The sequence below is a fragment of the Thermobia domestica genome, unplaced genomic scaffold, assembly GCF_964235325.1.
Source record: "Thermobia domestica unplaced genomic scaffold, izTheDome1.hap1.1 HAP1_SCAFFOLD_232, whole genome shotgun sequence".
NCBI classification, from domain to species: Eukaryota; Metazoa; Arthropoda; class Insecta; order Zygentoma; family Lepismatidae; genus Thermobia; species Thermobia domestica.
The window spans coordinates 24,163-45,619 of record NW_027655951.1 but is presented as its reverse complement, the minus strand read 5'-3'; the positions used below and the strand labels follow the sequence as shown (position 1 = coordinate 45,619).

Genomic DNA, 21,457 nt, shown 5'->3' with positions numbered 1-21,457 from the left:
TAGATGAAATATCAATGTACCACTATAATCCTGAAACGAAACAACAGTCAATGGAATAGTAGCACTCATTTCTCCCTCGCCCCAAGAAGTTCAAGACACAGAAGTAGGTTGAGAAACTGTTTGCAACATTCTTCTAGGATAAGTATGGAGTCGTACTCATAGACTACGTCCGCAACGGTCAGATATTTAATCCAGAATCTCTACATTACTTACAAAAGTGAAAGAAAAATTCAAAGATCAACGCCACGAAAAATGAAAACAAAGGAATTCTGTTCCTTCAGAAGAATACTCCTATCCATCAAGCCCCTGCGAACACAACTGACTTTGCATAATCTAGGATTTCAATGTCTAGATCATCATTCTTATTCCGCAGATTTAGCTCGGTCTAACTATTAACTGTACTTATTACCCAAACTTAAATAACACTTGAAAGGACGCCATTTTAGATCTGCTAGGGGTAGTGCTACGAACAGTGGTGTGAGGAAATCTTCAGATTTTTAAAACTTTTTTTTAACTTTTCTGCAAAAACTGGAGCATTGTACAAATTAGTATATTGACTCTCGGGGTAAGTGTAGAAGAAGTAAAACTTCACCATTCCACGTTCACTTCTTCTGGGTTGGGCTACGATTTTTTCAGCAGTTCCTAGTCAATATGGTAGACGTCACGTCAGTACTTTGAAATTAAATAAGTAAGGTAGCACTAGTATATACCAATTACTAACGAAAGATCAGCACTCTGACACTACGTTTTATTGAGAATCAATTTAATTCCATAAATTTATTATCATCATCAGCAGGAAGGGAAAACAACTATTTTTATCACCTTCAAAAAATTAAGCCCTGATAGTTACAACTAAGCTGTTATAAGCACATCCTCTGAATATTGAAAGCCGAGAATAATGTTTCAGAAAATAGAAGTATAGAACCTTTAAATAAAACAAAATATGAAACATGAAAACTTCAAACCTGGATAAATACAAACAAGTTACGTAACTGGTTTTACCTTTCTGTTGTTTCCAATCAAAGTTGATCCAATGAGAAGAAAACAAGTCGACCAAATCTAGTACTGTCGCTAGGCAGGATAATTAAAAATCATAAGAAAGAAGTATAACTAAAATTTACCTCAAAAGGCGCAAAATTAGAAAACAGAAATAAACGTGTATACCCGGACGCTCAAAGATGAAAGCTTGAGGACTAATCTCTTACATAGTAAATACATGGAAAGTAGACATGGAAAGTAGTCAATGAGATTGGTTATGATACTAATATAAAATACTACATGTAGAATGTTTAAAGATTGTAGGAGTCTGAGGGGGGCAGTCTAGGTGCCAGTCAGGGTGCCAGAAGTAGCTACTGGGGGCGCTCGCCCCCTTGCCACCTCTGGCGTCGCCACTGGGGGTGGGAATTTCCCCTCCTAAGATGCTTGGATAAAACACTGTTTTAATTGTCCGGTATACATTTTAATCTTCAAGGAGGGCGCGTTGCCTTTTGAATCCACTACTGTAACGTGTGTGAACTTAGCAGGACCACTTTTGAAAATTATAAACATTTGCACACCACACGTTTGTACTGCGTTTGTACCGGTTTGTACCGTAAAAATTTTCGTTTGTACCGGTCTCAAATTCGAAAAAATCGAAAAATAAAGTGGCCCTGCTAAGTTCACGTGAACTTAGCAGAACCACTGATAAATTTCTACAAATTTGATGATTTTTCTGTACAAATCGTTTGTACTGCGTTTGTACCGGATTGTACCGTAAAAGTTTGTACAAGTCTCAAATTTGAAAAAACGAAAAATAAAGTGGTCCTGCTGAGTTCACGTGAACTGAGCTGGACCCCTGATAAATTTCAACAAATTTGATTATTTTTCTCTACGAATCGTTTGTACTGCATTTGTACCGGATTGTACCGTAAAACGTTTCGTTTGTACCGGTCTCAAATTCGAAAAAAAATGAAAAATAAAGTGGTCCTGCTAAGTTCACGTGAACATAGCAGGACCAGAATTCAATTTTCTGCAGATCTTAAGATTTCTCTGTTTTTATCGTTTGTTATACATTGTACCGGATTGTACCGTAAAACCTTTCGTTTGTACCGGTCTCAAATTCGAAAAAATCGAAAAATAATGTGGTCCTGCTAAGTTAACGTAAACTTAGCAGGACCACTGATGAATTTCTACAAATTTGATGATTTTTCTGTACAAATCGTTTGTACTGCGCTTGTACCAGATTGTGCCGTAAAACGTTTCGTTTGTACCGGTCTCAAATTCGAAAAAATAAAAAAAATAAAATGATCCTGCTAAGTTCACGTGAACATAGCAGGATCAAAATACAATTTTTTGCAGATCTTAAGATTTCTCTGTTTGAATCGTTTGTTGTACGTTTGTACCGGATTGTACCGTAAAACCTTTCGTTTGTACCTGTCTCAAATTCGAAAAAATCGAAAAATAAAGTGGCCCTGCTAAGTTCACGTAAACTTAGCAGAACCACTGATAAATTTCTACAAATTTGATGATTTTTCGGTACGAATCGTTTGTACTGCGTTTGTACCGGATTGTACCGTAAAAGTTTGTACAAGTCTCAAATTTGAAAAAACGAAAAATAAAGTGGTCCTGCTGAGTTCACGTGAACTGAGCTGGACCCCTGATAAATTTCAACAAATGTGATGATTTTTCTGTACGAATCGTTTGTACTGCTTTTGTGCCGGATTGTACCGTAAAAATTTTCGTTTGTACCGGTCTCAAATTCGAGAAAATCGAAAAACAAAGTGGTCCCGCTGAGTTCACGTGAACTTAGCAGGACCACTGATAAATTTCTACAAATTTGATAATTTCTCTGTACGAATCGTTTGTACTGCGTTTTTACCGGATTGTACCGTACAAATTTTCGTTTGTACCGGTCTCAAATTCAAAAAAATCGAAAAACAAAGGGGTCCTGCTACGTTAACGTGAACTTATCAGGACCAGAATACAAATTTCTAGAAATCTGAATATTTTTTCTTAACAAATCGTTTGTAGTGCGTTTGTACCGGATTGTACCGTAAAAAGTTTCGTTTGTGTCGGCGTCAAATTCAAAAATTCGGAAAGTAAAGTGTTCTGCTAAGACAAAATGAGACACTCGTGTAATAGTTTTTGGAACAATTTTCAATTTATTCTATTGCATTATCTGTTGCTAAAACGCTAGAAGTCAAACTATGGTACTAATTTAATGATTAATTAATAATGTGTCGCTCGCGATTGAGCCAAATCTTTTGACTATTTTTTTGGATGAGCGAGTGAGTCGTCTCTGACTAGGAATGATCGACGTAAGGGCGCCCATGTTGTGGTTTCCAAGGGGGGGCAAGTACAAGCGACGTTTCAAATATAGTTTCAAATTTTGCTGTGACTTATGTAAAAATTCTATTGGGTTTTCGATATTCCCAAGTACAATTTCCTCTTAGAGGGGAAAGCGCCCCACCTTCCCTCCCTGATGGGCGCCCTTGGATCGACGATTCTTTATGAGTTGTGTTTCTTTGTGATTCGTGTATTTTCAGGAGTCGTAGTTTTTAAGGAGACGTGGTTCTTCTAGAGTCATGGTCTTTGGCAGTCAGGTTTCTTTAAGAGTACGGTTTTGAAGGAGACACGGTAGTTTGGGAATGGCAATGTTTGTAGCATATGAATCTCGCACAGCCAGTAACAATATTAAGTATATTTTGGAGTTTTTATTCTTTATACTGGTACCTCCAACCTATACCTTATATTGTTTCTGACTGTATTTTGCTCATTCGCGAATCGCCTCTCGCTTCTCGTTCTTCGTTGGTCCAATCAGTTTATGTTTTGGAAAGGTGATTTCACTGATTCGTGCGCCTTTTCAGCAGTGTAGCCAGATTGGGCTACACAAGCGGATTGCGCAATTTTTGATCCCAAAAGTTCCTACCAAAATTTCAAATTGGGCGACCCGTTACGTTTTCGGCTACTTGCAATTATATGCCAGTTTAACTCAAAAGAGTACTTTACCTTCTTATTTTTATATTTGAAATCACAAATTTATATTATACAATAAAAATTTTGTTTGTTTAGTATCCTATTTACAATGAACAATAGTTTTACTGAAACTAACACGTTTGATACTAGCTCAATTCTTGTTTTAGTAGACTTTAACCTCAAGATCTTACAACACCAGTCTTTTGTTGACTTTGTGCTGTAGCAGTATCACTGACCGTGTTCCTGTCTCAGTTAATGCCCAACCTAATGCCCAACCTCACGTGAACTTAGCAGGACCATTTTATTTTCCGATTTTTTTCGAATTTGAGACCGGTACAAATGATTTTTTTATGGTACAATCCGGGTGGAGCAAGTTACCCCTCCCAAATTTTAAGGGTGTACTAATATACCTATGTCTTATGTAAGAAAATGAACCCCTATACATGCCCATATAATCATATAAGGTAATGGACCTCATCAAAGAGGATAAATTGGGCCAAAAACCGAACACGTGGTACAACGTATTGCTTACGTTTATATTTTGACAATTTTTTACCCATGAAAGAGAACGAGGTGGACCATCTAAATTTATAATGATATATATTAGGGTCCTATACTATTATACCAAATGTTTAAATTCGGGAATTTTCAAATATTAAGGGATGGGCCAACGTACGCCTCCCAAAATTTTAAAGGGGTGAATCAATGTACTCATGTCTTATGTAATAGAATGAACCCCCATATTCACCCATATAACTATATAAGGTAATTAGACCTCATCAATGGGGATAAATTAGGTCAAAAACCTCCGAAATTTGATTATTTGGCAATTTTTTACCTATAAAAGGGAACCAGGTGGACCCCCAATACTGATAAAAGTACATACCCTGGTCCTAGTCTACCATATCCAATTTTTTGATTTGGCAGTTTCCAAAATTTAAGGGGAGTATTTCTATGTACCTGCCAAACTTTAGGGGGTGAACCAAGGTACCCCTGCCAAAATCTAGAGGGGATGGTCTCAGGTATCCATAAGTCATTGAGCCTGGGCCAAGGGCATTTACTTTTGACCTATGACGTCACAAAAAATTTTGCTGACTCGAATAGATATACGTCGGGCATACTACTGTGGGCCTGGCCTGATCTCAATTTTGGCGCCCCCCAAGTGGCGCCTGGCGTCCGCCCAAATGTTGTCCCCTTGGCATATGGGCGCCCAGTTCAATGACCTTGGGATACCTAGGATCACCCCCTTAAATTTTGGAAATTGCCAAATCTAAAAATTTGATATGGTAGCCAAGGAACATAGTATGTACCTCTATCAGTATTGGAGGTCCAGCTCGCTCCTTTTATGGGAAAAAATTGCCAAAAATTCAAATTTCGGAGGTTTTTTGATCTAATTTATCCACTCTTATGAGGTCTTATTACCTTATATAATTATATTGGCCATATACAGAGGTCCATTCCCTTTTATAAGCATGGGTACATTGGTGCACCCGCTTAAAATTTTTTGAGGGGTACCTTGGTTCACCCCTTAACACTTTCAATCCGACTGTAGTTCCAGAACGACACGCTGTAAACTTACGTTAAATCCGAGCGTCGTTCGGGAACGACACGACCATTTAAAATTTAAAATACCAAATAAAAAATTAATTCTGTACACTGTTTTGTTAGCGAAAGTAATTCTGGGTGTTTTGTGAATAATCTACTGACAACCCTGGTCTAGGAATGCCTTTCATTCATCGTAGGGAGAGAAATAAAGCATTCGGTAAAGTCTGATAAAGTGGAAAAATATCTATCAAATGGGCCTGTTGCTGCGTGGGACACAAAACCTGCAAGTACATGATACTTTTTTTTCTGAGAGACCGCTATTTCTACTTTCATGTCCCAAAATTGCAAAAGTTTCGAATAAAAACTTCGGCAGATACGATTTTTTAAAATAACCTTTATTTTGTGCCGGACACAGGGCTTTAATAATTTAAATACCCCCTCGGATCGAAAGTGTTAAATTTTGGAAATTGTCCAATTTAAACATTTAGTATAATAGTATAAGACTCTAATATATATCACTATAAATTTGAATGGTCAACCGCGTTCCCTTTCATGGGTAAAAAGTTGTCAAAATATAAACGTAAGCAATACGTTGTACCACGTGTTTCGTTTTTTGGCCCAATTTATCCCCTTTGATGAGAACCTATTACATTATATGGTTATATGGGCATGTATAGGGGTCCATTCCCTATCATATGACATAGGTATATTGGTGCAACACTTTAAAAATTTTGGAGCGGTACCTTCACCCACTCCTTCAATTTTGAAAGTAGTCTAATATAAGCATTTTGTATCATAGTACAGGACTTCAATATACATCACTATAAATTTGGGTGGCCTATCTCGTTCCCTTTCATGGGTACAAAATTGCCAAATCTTAATACAACCACGCGTTCGGTTATTGACTCAAGCTATCCTCTACGACATGTCAGGTGGAAATGTTGAACAAAGTTCACGGCATTTAAAAATGTTTTCAACTTTCAAACTAAAAAAATTCAAACCAAAATTTTCATTAAATAAATTGAAACGAAAACTTTCAAACAAAATTTTCAAATCATAATTTTCAAAACCAAAATTTTAAAATAAGATTTTGAAACGAAAAAATTTTCAAAATAAAAGTTATCAAACAAAAATTTTGAAACAATTTTTTTTCAAACAAAATTTTGAAACAAAATTTTAAAACAAAAATTTCAAAACAAAAATTTACACTTATAAATTTTAACTAAAATAATTTTACGGTTAACCGTCAAACTTTTTTAACTATTCGATTAACAAATAAACGGTTTTGATCATATTCATCAGTGAGTGCAAAACGTTGAACGAAAATGTTCAAACCAAGATTTTTAAACAGTAATTGATAAATGTTGTAACATACCAGGTATCATGTATTGCCTTTAGACTATGAGTCATAAGATTCAATAAGGTTACCTATCAGGTTTCTAAAGCTCGAGGTAAAATTCAACCAATCAGATAACTTTCCACCCATAATCTTAGACTATGAGTTATGACTAAAATCCAAAGTATTGTTTCATATGAATCAGGTATTGAACATTCAAACTTCGCGCCTCATACTAAAATTTGTTTATCACAATTCCCAAATTTAAAGAATGGTCCTACATACCTCACTCGATATACTAAGTCTTAGAATTAACCATATAATTATATGTTGTAGTTAGCTCTCAATGAGGTCAAGAACCTCCGGCAATTGTTCACGTTAGAATGAAATAAGCTGTGGTCTAGAAACGTGTTATTTGATAACTCCCAAACTTAAGAAGTACCAAAACAAATTTTGAAAAGGAACATCAAAGGAAATGAATCCTTGTACACTACCATATATTCGTACCTCATCAAGGTGAGTTCCTCCCACGTGGTACAACGTATTGCTTACGTTTATATTTTGGCAATTTTTATACATGAAAGGGAACGAGATGGACCCCCAATATTGATAGAGATACATACCCTGATTCTAGGCTACCATAACAAACTTTTAGATTTGTCAATTTCCAAAATTGAAGGGGGGTGTTCTCTTTACCCCTGCCAAAATTTGGCGGGTGGAACAAGGTACTCCTGCCAAAATCTAGAGGGGGTGGTCCTAGGTACTCCTAGGTCATTGACCCTGGTCTAAGGGCATTTGTCTTTGACCTATGGCGTCACAAAGCTCGGGGTCAAATCCAAAGTGAGACAGGGTCAGGGCCTTACTACCCACAACGTCGGAAGAGCCTTCTTCATTATTGTGCGCGTGTACGTTGTATCCCTGACCAACCTTGTCGACCCTGTCTCCGTGTTGGTCAGATTTACGAGCGCTATGCAACACGTCCTCGCGCCACACGTCCATTGTATATCCATGCGTGTGAGATATTTCTTGCTGACACGTGTGAGGATTTCGTGTGGCTCTGTTTCTCATTGCTCCGGTTTTGTGCTTTCTCTCCGTGTCTCCTCCGTACGCCCCGATTTGATTGCGCTTGTCTTCGCATTCTAAACTGGGCACCTGTTTCCAGGTATACCAGCAGGAGTTTGTAGTATTGTTAGAACAGTACCCCGATGTTAATGTGTTTTATACGGATGGTTCCAAGGATGGGAATTCTGTTGGCTGCGCCTTTGTTACCGACGAAGGCAGCTCAGAATTCAGTTTATATCGCCTGAGTTCCATTTTTACTGTCGAATTACATGTCGTTCATTTTGCTCTTGACCATGCTTTCACGCTTTCGGTACGTCGCGTGCTGGTTTGCACCGACTCGAAGAACGTTATCGTTAGCCTACAGAATGTCTTTAGCAGAAATACCCTTGTTCAAGACATTCTTGTGAGATGCCATCAGCTACGACAACAGGACGGTGTCGTCGTTGTTTGTTGGGTGCCGGGTCAAGTCGGCATTCGGAGAAATGAACGCGCAGACACAGCTGCCAAAAACGCCGCCTTGGCCACTGTTGCCTTGGAGCACAGTCTTCCTTGCTCTGATCTCTATAGCCATTTTAATACCTTGATGCGATCTTACTGGTAAGCGGATTGAGACCAGGCCACTGAAAATAAACTTTACATTGTCAAGCCAATTTCAGGGGAATGGAAGACGACATCGCAGACTAATCATCAAGATGAAGTGCTCCTGACGCGTTTGCGTATAGGCCACTCTCATCTGACGCACAGCTGTTTGCTGCGGAGATTGCACCGTCCGTATTGTGAAGTGTGTATTGTACCTCTGAGTATTCAGCACATTCTTGTTGAATGTCCTGATTACTCAGATCTCAGAGAACGTCTCGGACTGCCTTGTCTACTTACCAGTGCCTTGGGGGATGATGATGATGCTAGTGTTCGCCTGGTACTTATGTTCATTCGTGATTGTGGGGTTTCTCAGGTTCTCTGAGGTGTTTGTTTGTTGTTACTCTTTTATCGCTGCTAAATTATTTTATGTTCTCTGCCTTTTTCTTTTGGATATATTGTTATTGTTATATATTTTATCTACATATTTTCGTGTAGCAGCGCTTTGTTCTTTTGAAATATATTCCTTTTAATCTGTTCTTGTTTTAATCTTGCAGTCCTGAACATCCATATTTATCGTGACGGGGACATATAGCCTAGATGCTGGCGTCCCCATTAACCCCTCCCCATTCATTCATTACAGGTAACGAACCCCAGCTTGAACCTATTGATTTAACACGTTTAAGGGAAAGTAGTTATCTCTGCTTCATACAAAGCATTTAGTGAGTTCTTTTTCTTAACCTTTTATTCAGAGATACGAAACACGCTTTTTTAGTTTGAAAAGGTTTGTCGGAAACCTTAATTTTGTGCTCATCCTTCTAAGTACAGACATAGAAATATAGGAGATTTATGACGATAGATAATTTATGATCGTTAAGAGTGCTACAAGTTTATTACTATTAATTGTATTAGTAAAATACAGAGAACTATTACTGAACAATCGAAATCATTTGTTGCTGGACATCCATTTGCAGTCTCCTTGCTTGAGCTTTTATCCTCAGCGGCATTTGTATTTTTAGTGCGTAGTCCGGGATTCGATGTGGGTACTACAACGCTAAACTTCCGGTTGAAACTAGTATCTGGTTCATAAATTGGTGTTGGGATCTTGTAATTGCCAATATCTGCGCCATTATAAGTGTCAATGTGTGGTGACAGCGGTCCAAACTTAGCTTCCGTCATTCCAATTACTCCGGGACTTTTGCTTCCATCAGTATGGTCTATCTTGTAAGTTATCACCTTGCATCCAGTGTCACGGCCTGTCCGTTTTACAGTAACAATGATGTCATCCTAAGTGAAAAAGAAAAACAGCGTTAAACATATATTTCCGTATCACGTCGTTTAGAATTATGTCCAAATTCGGACCCTCCCTGAAAGTACAATGTCAAATATTTTAACGTTTTTGAAATGAAGATTGTAATGAATAATATGTAAGTTTACCATCTCTGATCCCATGGAAAACATCAAACTTATACTAGTACCGAGTAATAAGTTCGCATACCTACTTATAGTTACAATAATAGACCCTACAATTTAAATTTTTACGCAGTAGGGGAGGAGGTCGACATTTCACATTCAACTGCTCATGAAAATAGAATTTCAAATATTGTTCACCCACAAAAATAAATAAAATAAAAAATAATAAGTAAAATAAAATAAAATAACTTCTGAAATAATCTACATTCTGAGCAAGTGAAATCTCTGAAGGAAATTTTTCGTAAAAGCGGTGATTCTCCAGGAAGTAGCTACCTACCTTCACTCTTTCATAGATTGATCACATTATGATTCCTGAGAGGCTCTTTGGGCATTATCAATAGACGATTATAATCAATAATTATTTTAGGCGATGGATAATTGGTAATCAATTAACTATTTTTTCGAACTTATTTTCTTTTCACATACTCGATATTTTGCACAAAACCACATTGATTTGTTTCTTGTCTATTAGTAATTATAGAAATACTCAATCTTAACATTTTAAAAGAAACATAAAATGAATGTTTTTTTTTCATTCTCAAATCCTTCAACAGTTTCAGTTTCAACAAATTGCTAAGTCTTAAAGAGTAGCGTTGCCACGAGACGAGACGAGACGAGATTTCAGGCTTTCTCGTCTCGTCTCGTGCAAATCATGTCTCGTCTCGAAAAAATCTGCTCGTCCCGTCTCGTGTCTCGTCTCGAGAGGTTCTGTCTCGTCTCGTAAAAAATATAGCAGCATACCATGGGAACGAAAGTAAAATGTAGGAGACTGCACCATGCTAATCAAAATACATCTAAGTTATTACCCAGAACATACAAGACAAGAAATGTCACGGTGGCTACACCGTGAAGCATTCACCTCCAGTGTGTGTGGTAGTCGGTTCGATCTCGGTTAGTGCCATGTGAGCTATGTGGTGAACAAACATCGCGTGTGTGTGTTTTCTCGAAGTTGTCTTGTATCCTATCACTTTCTTCATTGCACTAATTTTTCCATCATCATCAATTCGGAGTGGGCCAAAGTTGCCTAAAGGTCTTAAAAATAAATTCAAATAAGCTCACAACGTAAGGACAAATAGTTTACAAGATAATATATCTCTGCTGTTAGTTGTCTAAGGCTTCTCGACCCTGGCTTTTTTTTTTTTTTTTTTTTTTTTTACATTTTGAAACTGAAATTTGTTTCACCAGTTTCAATACACGAATATATAGTAAATTGCTCATAGGTACGTGGAAGATGAAAACACTAATGTCAAATAATGTTTACACGACAAGCAAAGTTCGATGTAAAGGTGTCACCATACAAGGGCGCCTGGGTTCTGGTTTCCAAGGGGGGGGGCAAGTATAAGCGACGTTTCAAATATACTTTCAAATTTTGCTGCAACTAATATAAAAATTCGATTGTTTCCGATATTCCAAAGTACAATTTCCTCTAAGGGGGCCAGCGCCCCACCTTGCCCTCCCTGATGGGCGCCCTTGCCCGACACTACCGTATACTATCAGCCCACTTGCTTTATAGTTTCGGTATATATATATATATATATATATATATATATATATATATAATATAGATAGATAGATAGATAGATAGATAGATAGATGTGTGTGTGTGTACACTTTGATTTCGTATACTCCAGCCTTTAGGTTTCACAGTGTTAACCCATACCAATCCAAAAACTAATTTCCATTTTAGCATGTTTAGATTTGTTGCAATTATTATTTTTTTAAAGCTTGGAACCAAATAATTTTATTGAGTAATGGAAATTATTTGATTGAAATTTTATAGGTTACTGCACAGTAAGCTCTACTTAAAGTGCCATTGTAATGGGAGCTGAACGACACATCGGAGGAAAGAATGCTTGGGGCCAGTCTACACCTCCATGGTACAAATCTGTTCCCATACCCGCGGGGTGTGTGCCCCTATATTGTGGTTGCCCCGTTTATGTAACAAACTCATGACAGTACACCCAGATTAGCTAGTGGTCTAAAACAATGATTTTCGGGTGGCCATTTTGGATTAAAGTTTCTTATATTGTTGTGATCTATTCGTAATCATACAAGGTACACCTTCATGCCAAGCCGATCGGTGTGCGGCGATAGACTATCGGCTTGAATTCCCCGTGTTGAGTCCCGGAAGGGTCATGTGTATGGATTTTAACAGCATTTGTTTCTCCGTATTGTCAGGGGGCGAAATCGTACGGAATAAAAAGATTTCAGTCTGAATAATTTGGAGAGAATATCCTCGCCAGGTTATTTTCATGGGAGTAAGGAATTAGTAAAAATATAGGATATACATTTTATAGCAGGGTTAAAAATATGGTTTGGGTATCCTATTTCTTTTCTGTTAATTATGTTCTTCAATGTTCGAATTTTGATCATTCTCATGATATTTTCTGCTTTCAACGGAGTTCCATGAATATTATACCAAATGTTCTTTATACTTATTAAGTTCAGAAGGTTTTATCCGTCTGTAAGAAACCATTTTTGAAGATAATTCAGGTCCTAATGAATATTATTCACTAGGAAAGGGAAGTATTCCCCTCCTCTCAATATGGAAGCAGAGGGCAATTTCGCACTCTGGTCAGATCAAACATTTCCGCGTAACAAAAGGAAGCCCCCCTGTAAAACCTCTTCACTTCCAGTGTTATTGTTACTACCATAAATTTGCTGAAAGGAAACAATTTGAAGGGTTCGTCGACAATATCTTTGCTTTCTTTGTTTTTCTCCCGGCTTCCAAACGAAGAGGTGAATTTTACGACATGACTGCTGTAAGCGGGCGATCGGTAAAATGGTAAAAGTGTTCTTTTATGTGTATGTGTATGTGTGTGTATGTGTGTGTGTGTGGGAGAGAGAGAGAGAGAGAGAGAGAAGATAACATTTTAGTTTCAAGATGACGTACTTCAATTGCCGTTTTCGGTTCATTTAGCCAAAAGAATACCGCCGCGCCACCAGAGAATAAAAACAAGTGTAGCCTGTTCTCCTTTGCCACCTCAGCCAGAACTTTCAACTACAGCCTGTGATGAGTGTAGACCTTACCCAATTTTCAAAGTGAATAGCTCGTGGTGGTAGTTCGGTCTCTTGACCTTGTAAAAATCTTCCCTGTCTTTGTTTTGTTTGTCATCATTCCAGCCAGAAATGAAAAAAAATGAGAATTCCTCACTTTACAGCAAGGAAAGTTGGGGACAAGAGATTAAGGATGATATTCCTGGAAGCTCATGTATCACGATTGTCTCATTCAATAGACAGAGGACACTTTTCTATGAAGGCTTTTCAACATGTTTTCTCACAAAGGGGATTTCCCTTTTATAATCTATAGGACCACTGGCAATTTCAATCTTGGCCATTCCCGCCAGCGTTTTCACTTTCGAGACACGAGACGAAACGAGACATTTCACGAGACGTCCCGTCTCGTCTCGTGTCTCGTCTGAAAGGGTTCTGTCTCGTCTCGTTGCACACAATTAAAGAGTTGAGTTGGTTTTGAGCTTAACGTCCTGTTCAGCAGCAAGGCTATATGAGACTTCGACCTACTTATTAAGGTGGAATCCGAACTACATGAGCTCCCGCCGGGAATCGAACCTGGGTCTTCCACGCCAAAGGCGCGTACGCTAATAAGTCTTAAAGAAACTACATTCATGGTTTATCATAGGATAGCCCTGTAAGTATAAACAATACTTCGTAGATCGACATATGAAAAATGAAATTTTCGGCAATACTATTTTCTGAAAAATCGACATAATCATAATCACCATGATAAATCACCATTGTTGGGAGGTCACTTGTCGGAACTCGGAGATTTCCATGCACCACGATCTTCACTTACATTTTTTTTTGTTTTAATATTGTTCATTAACTGTACCGTGTTTCATCCTCTTTTTTTTTTTTTTTAACTTGCCACTATACCCTCTAGCACATCCATCATGATAAGATTCCTCCTCAGCCATGTTAAACCAGATTCTCTTTCTCTTTTCAATTACATATAAAATTATTCTTTTCTCTCCTACTATTTCTAACACTTTCTCTTTCTTGTACCAATCGACGAAGCTAATTCTCCAAACTCTTTTCCACACCCACACTTCGAATGCTTCCAGTCGTTTTTCTTCATTTTGCGCAATGTCTACGCTTCTGCCCCATAGAGGGCAATATTCCATATAAAACATTTTTCTTAACTCTTTGTTTAAGAACCCAGCAAATAGGCTACTTTTTCCTGTTCTATTCTGCCCTCATATTTGTATATTTGACAATGGCCTCTTCGTTCCAATCACCATAGTTTTTGCCTAACATATATTTTCATACCGTATTCTTCCCAGCCCTTCAAGTTTTCTAACCCTTTAATAATTTTATTTTCAGACTGCACAATAAACGTCATATTATCTGCACTGCAAACTGTGTATACCTTATCATTCTACCTCCCACCAAAATAACCTCTTCCTTATGTAGGCTCTTTTCTAAATAGATATTAAATAACGTCGACGAGAGACAACTCTGTCAAATTCCCCTCTTAACTCTCCTCTGGGCCGCGGTGGCTTAGTGGTAGAGCGTTCACCTCTGGTGCTTGGGGTCCCGGGTTCGATCTCAGCCCCCGCCAAGTGAACTTTGTGGTGGACAAACACCGTGTGCGTGGGTTTAGTCGGAGTTTCCCCGTTTCCTTCCACTTTCTTCATTCCACCATTTCATTCATTACTCATCATCACCGTCTCCTTTAGCCTAACCGGCATAACCGCGAGACGTAAAACTCGAACATTTCAGTTTCGCACGGCTTTCTACCGAAAAGCTCAAGTCTCTCAAACTTAAGTACTCTTCTTTCCTGTGCAGTCAAATGTATGAATAACAATACTCAATTAGATGTTATCTACTTTGATCTCTCGAAGGCCTTTGATTCTGTCAGTCACATTCATCTTCTTCATAAACTCTCCAATAGATTTAATGTACATGGCAAATTTCTCTCTCTAATCACAAGCTACTTGAAGGACCGTAAACAGAGAGTTGTTCTTTCAGGGGCGACTTCTAACCCCCAACCCGTGATCTCAGGGGTGCCTCAGGGGAGTGTACTTGGGCCTCTACTGTTTGTCCTGTATATGGACGATCTCTGCACGCACTTATCAGCTCAACCTAGTGGCCTTCTGTTTTTTGCTGACGATTGTAAGTTATACAGAGAAATATCGTGTCTCCATGACACAATTGCTCTACAGGATGACATAAATTACCTTACAGGCTGGTGTGAAATGTGGCACTTGAAACTCAACAGTAAGAAATGTGACAGTATTACTTTTACTTTGAAAAAGTCTCCTGTTCCCTCCACATACCATATCAACGATTCCCCTATCACACATTCTGCTAGTCATAACGATCTTGGTGTCATCTTTGATTCAAAACTCACCTTCTCTGACCACATCTCCTCAATACTAAAGAATTCAATGCGCATGTTGGGACTTCTTTATCGATTCACCGAACACCGCACTGTTTCTTCATTAGCAACTTTTTATAAGACTTTAATAGCGCCCAAGATCGAATACTGCTCTCCCATATGGGCCATGGCAGCACCTACACATCTCTCTAGACTTGATTCTGTTCTCAATTTCTTCATTGCTATAGTCCGATTTCGTGTTCCTGCACTTCGAATATTATCTAAGAAGGAGCTCTTGCGACATCTTAATATTCAGACTCCTGAAGTACGCAGAATTATCTCTGACCTGAAATATCTACATAAAATAGTCAATGGAACCTTAAGATCGGAAATATTACTTCAGGAACTATCCTTACGTGTCCCTTCCCGCATCACTCGGAATACCCACCTATTCAATCTTGCCCGTCCTAGGTTGGCTGTTATACAGAGGTTTCTTTTTTATAGAATACCAAACAGTTATAATCAAGTAACAACTGATGTGGACAGTTTTTCGAGCTACCCAGTGTTTGAAAGAGCAATTAAAGGAGCTTTGACGGAATAGTTTTACTTTTACACTTTTTTTTCTATGTTGTTGTTATTGTTGTCTTGTTTTTTTTTCTTTCTTTTGTTAGCATGTCCCTGTGTAAAATGGCAAAGTTATGCTGTATCTGGGATATTGTTCAATAAATAAATAAAAATTTCATTTCATTTTTCAACTTTCCTCTGTCATTTCTTTCCCTATTCTGAACTCAGTTGTTGGTTCATATACGAGTTCCTTATGAGTCTTTGACCTTACCGTTCCAATCCATCTTTCTCTAGAACTCCAACTAACAATTCCCATTCACCTGGTCGAAAGCCTTTTCTAGGTCAATAAATACAACATACACATTTTTTCCCCATTTTCTATGCATATTTCACCGACAGAGACACAGGAAACCTTGTCTACCTGCCGTATACTTTGTCTACACTGAGAAAAAAAGTGTAGGTGACGTACTTAAAAAGATAGGTTACATGCATAATTCCTGTAGTTCTTAGACTTAACGTACAGCAGACGTATAACTGAAAACGCATGTTTTATAATACTTTCTGTATAAGTGTTCAATCTATACGTACGTTCCGTATGAAACAATGTAGGTGGTCAGGATCTCACCTTCGACAGCTATATGTTATATTCGTCCATTTGTATGTAACACAAGTATATGCATGTTATGCACGGGAAACTGTTAGATGTCAGACATCCTGCAACGGCATGATGTAACATCTAAGGGCAGTGCCTATGTAGCATACGGATAACGTATGCTCCGTACTGATTTCTATAGTAAGCAAGAGGATACCTTATATTTGTACAATATACCGCTGTCCGGAGAACGGATTTTTCTCTGTGTACCGTCTTGTGAATATGCATTACTTAGCTTTACGCTATTGTTAACACTTTCCTGCCTATAGTACACCTCGACTGAGCTATCCTCGTCTGTAATCAATGTGCGACCAAACTTATCTGATTAGCTATTATGTCCACTTTTTTTTTCCTTTTGAGGAAGAAACCAGTTACAATTATTTGCATATACCCAAAGTGTAATAGAACCAAACGTAGGCGCGTTTTTACTGATCTATGCTAAATGCTGGTCTTTTTTTTTGTCTATTTGTCACATAATATCTTTCCTTTCATTAAGAAAAAGGATGCTATGACAAAACATAGCGTATAGTTATCTCTATTTTGAGGTTGAAATCGATCACAGATAAAGCAATAAATACACCCTAGTAGCAGAGACAACTTCCAAACTGCTTGCTGTAAGCTTGCATTGCAAGTTGGCCAAGCTTGCATTCAGCTTGATTGGGAAACGTCCAAGCATGTCGCAAGCTGAATTACAGTAACGAAGTTACATGGGAGCAACCTTGCATTTAGTGTTCCATTCAATCTTGACGCAAGCGTATTACAAGTCAAGGCAAGTCAATACCCAATCAACGGCCAGTGATGCTATGACGCTCTGAGAAGCGTCTAAAGCATCGTTTGCAAGTATAACAAAAGGCAGATTATATGAAAGTATGCGTTTCAAGTGGAAGCGTAGAAAGCCAACAGCCAAGCACGTGCCAACTAGCCGACAGCTTCCTCGCTAGTAGGGTAATTATATATATATATATATAACTTTCGTAAAGTTATCTAATTCTCATGTTTTGTTTGGATCTTCAAGCATCACTGCTATTGCTTAAAGTCGAAATTGGTCCAAGAATAATGGATGAATAAAATCGAAAAAAAAAAACATGTTTTATAATTCTTCCATCATTCATTTGCCTTAATCATTGCTTCCCTTAACCTAAAGGACATAAACGTGTGACGTTAAACTCAAAAGTTTCATAGATGTAATCAGTCAGGCATAAAGACAGAGAATTTCCTTCCTCTTTACACCATAAATTCACACGGTGGTGCACAACAACTTTTTTAAAGAGTTTTAAGTTTGCGCCTTTAATGCTACATCTTAGTGATGATGAACGGGATACACTATTAATTTGGAATCCGAAGTACGACGGGGCTTTAATCTGATCCAGCTGGCGGATGCATAGACAAAAATGCAAGGTAAACTCTCACAATGTAGACCACACTTTCTTGCCCCTCCCCCGAAGAAAAATCGATACTAAGATTAGTTACAAAACGACGCGACACGAGATTAAATCCTGCTTAATGAAGTACCTCACTGTTGTCTCGTAAGACTTCCTAGCTGTATTACAAGACCACAAGTTCAAGAAAGATTTTTTTTTTTCAGATTTCATGAGAGATTTTCCTGTACACTTAAGAATCATCCTGTCTGCCTGAGAATGAAATTGATCAAGAAAAATCCACTTCCTCAGGTCCAGAGAAACACATTCCCTAATATACACATCCCTGTAATTCGTAAAATAAGTTTGATGGATTTTATAGATGGATTTTCAGTACATTTTTCTTTTTGGTCGTCATCCCGTTTAAAGGGAAACGCCCTTTCTTCGGGTTAGAGGAGTAAGGATTATCAGGAGAGGATGATTTATTTGTTGAGGTGTTTGGGTAGTTTTCTTTAATCACTAGTTTTTTACTTTTTTATATATTTTTTTATTATTTTATTTCGGAATATGGCCAAGGATTTGGAAGGTTCTTTCGGCCAGAGCCTATGTTCGGTACCATTCCGGCATTTGCCTGGTGTGACTAAAGGAAACCCTGGAAGACCTTAGTCAGAATGGCCGGCCAGAGCAGAGATGTGCCTGCTCGACCTTTTGGTATAGGAATGTTTGGGTGTTCGGTATCCTGGTATAGGTTCATGCATAAACCGGGTAGATGTCGGAAGATCGCTGTTGAGGTCTATAGATGTTTAGAATTTCAGGGTCTATGGTAGCGGTATCTTGGGAAAGATGGCGTAAAGTCATGTAATGTTGGAGAGGTGAATCCTGATGGATTGGCGGCGCGTCATGGTTTGCATCATATTGGATGATGTCTAGGATGATCATGAGATGGGCAGTTTCGGTTCTATTGTTGATGTATTTTTGGCAAAGGGTTTCAAGGTGTAACAGGATGGGAGGGAAATCTATCCGGTCGTAAAGCTCTCTCGTTGGGCTGGGCAGGCTTATTCGGTATGCGAGGTAGAGTGCGTGCCTTTGTAGGATGGCTAGTTTCTGGTAGAACTTGTGGTTTGCTGAGATCCATACAGTATGACCATAGGTGAGAACAGGTCTTAAGAAGGCTTTGTAGGTGTTGGTGGTTATATGTGCATTGAGTCCCCAGGTTTACAACGAGATACTTTGTATCGGTTGATAATTACTTGTATCTTGGGCAGAAAGTGCTTCTACACAAGCACTATACTTGATATAATGTTAATTAAAAAAATAACAAAAGAAGAATGTGTTTAATATATGTAAGAAATATACATTATTGCCTAGTTGGTTGCTATGTAGTTGTTTATGGATACCTAATCAACATGTATGATTGCAAGACAGTTTTGTGTGGATATACGTTCGAAGAGAATCAACGAATAAATTATTTAATACTCATCATCGACTTGTAATTTCAGTAGAAAAGGTGAGAATACTAGTGGATATAATTACGGAAGATATTTTAAGGTGTGAACAATTACTGTCACTAAAGATTTACTTATATTATTAGCCGAACCAGGGTTAACGACTACCTTTGGTGAGTCGTTGTAAAATTTTTGGTTTACCTCACCCGGAAATCTTGTAAATTCATATCCTGAAGTTTAAAGTAAGGGTGAATTTACCTCAGTAAGAAGGTTTATGAATACGAACACAACTATTCTTAGAAGTGGCAGAGTAATCACAAGAACAAGCATGATTGGTGAGGCAATGGAGAAAGAAACTGTTGACAGTGGTAACAACGAACAAAATACAGCTCCTATTGCACCCGAAATGTTGACATTAGAAGACAAAATCTTAATGGCTTTACAGGGACAAGAACAACGACTGGAACAAAATTTAGCCCAGATGTCGGAAGAATTAAAGCAAACGGTTCAGGAGAAATCCGAGGAATCCAGTAAACAGTATGAGGAATCAAGTAGACGGTTGGAGCAAATAGACCAAAAATCAGAAGAGACGAAACAATCTGTTATCCAGGCGGTGAGAGACATCACATTACGGTTTGATGAAAAGCTAAAAAGAGTATCTGAAGATTGCCAGGATAATTACAACCATGTAATCCAAGAAGTCAATTGTGTAAAAAAGGATTTGGAAGTAATAGAATCTTCTGTACGTCAACAAAAGATTCAGGTCACAGATAATTCTAACCAAATACGTGCAAATACTCAATTGATATCTACTTTACAAGAGGAAGTTAGGACATTACAGATTAAGGACAACGCATATCACAACAACATGGTTAATGATCGTTTGGAGTTCCCTTGTTCACAAGAGATGACCTCGCATTCACCCGTAGCAGAACAACGTGGACCTTATGTTACCTCTTCTTCAAGTAATCCATCCAATGAGGACATTATTTTGGAAAGAATTCATCCAAGGAATACAGATGGGCGGAAAAGAGATGGTGGAACTACACATCACGCAGTAGGTAGGAATTGTCACTCAACACGAACACGAAATGGTGAAAGGAAGGTAAAGTTAAGTGTAAAGATGAGCGAAATACGTGCAATGAGTAAGTTTAGTGGTAAATGTAATGAAAATGCTACCTCTTTCCTAGAAAAATTTCAGGATGAGTGCAATATAATGTGTATAGATAAATCGCAATATATGAAACTAATCCCTCATTTATTACTCCCACCATGTTCTTTATGGTTTAAAGCAGTACGAGATCACGTCAATACATATGATGAATTCAAAGCAGCGCTGATTGCAAATTACGAAAATGACTTTTTGCTTGCAAACAGAGATGCCACGATTAGAAACCAACCTTTTAATCCTCGTTTGCACAAATCTGTTGTTGATTTTGTTGTAAATACATATAACGAATTAAAAGTCGTAAATCCACTGCAATCGGAATCTAGAATAATTGCATCAATTCGAAATTTACTACCGTTTAAACTACAACAGATTCTGTTTTCTACCCAGTGTATGAGTTTTAATCACCTATTAATGCTTGTCCAATGTTATGAAACTCAATACCATGCTCAGAATCATCAAGCAGGATTAGGCAAAATTAAAAACAATTCAGATCACCTTGTACCTGTTCGGAATCTAAATATCCGCAATGCAGATAATACGGAATATAACTTAATTCGATCAAATTCAAACAATCCGAACGAGCAAAATAGGCAAAGATATGTTGGGAATCCACCTAACCTAATTAATCGTGGCAATCCTTATGTTAGACCATATAACCAAAATAGATTCAAAAATAGACGAGATACATGGCGAAATTCCAGGAATACAGTAAACTACATGGATAGACGTAATCGTAATTCAAGAGATGGCACTTCGCATCAAAATCAAGATAATGACACAATTCCTGTACAGAACAACAATACGGGACATAATCATGATTGTGCGGTACAATGTACTTTATTGGAACCATACACGAGTATGAATTTAAACTAACTGCAGCTGATGTGGTAGGGGTTAAACCCATATCAGCTATAGATTCTCATGAACGTTTATCTTCAAATTTATGCGATAATGTCAAACTCACATCAGCTATTGATTCTTAT

The 21,457-nt window shown here is 38.0% G+C and overlaps 1 protein-coding gene across 1 annotated transcript in view; it reads right to left on the bottom strand.

Moving 5' to 3' along the window:
- Positions 1-9,355: 9,355 nt before the first annotated feature.
- The window catches only part of LOC145676587 (uncharacterized), a gene marked incomplete at its 5' end in the record, with an annotated part of 28,721 nt that continues 16,619 nt past the window's right edge, over positions 9,356-21,457 (bottom strand). The window contains one exon of the mRNA XM_081747421.1: positions 9,356-9,760. Within this exon, the coding sequence (XP_081603547.1) occupies positions 9,356-9,760 (405 nt within the window). The remainder of the gene's footprint in view (positions 9,761-21,457) is intronic.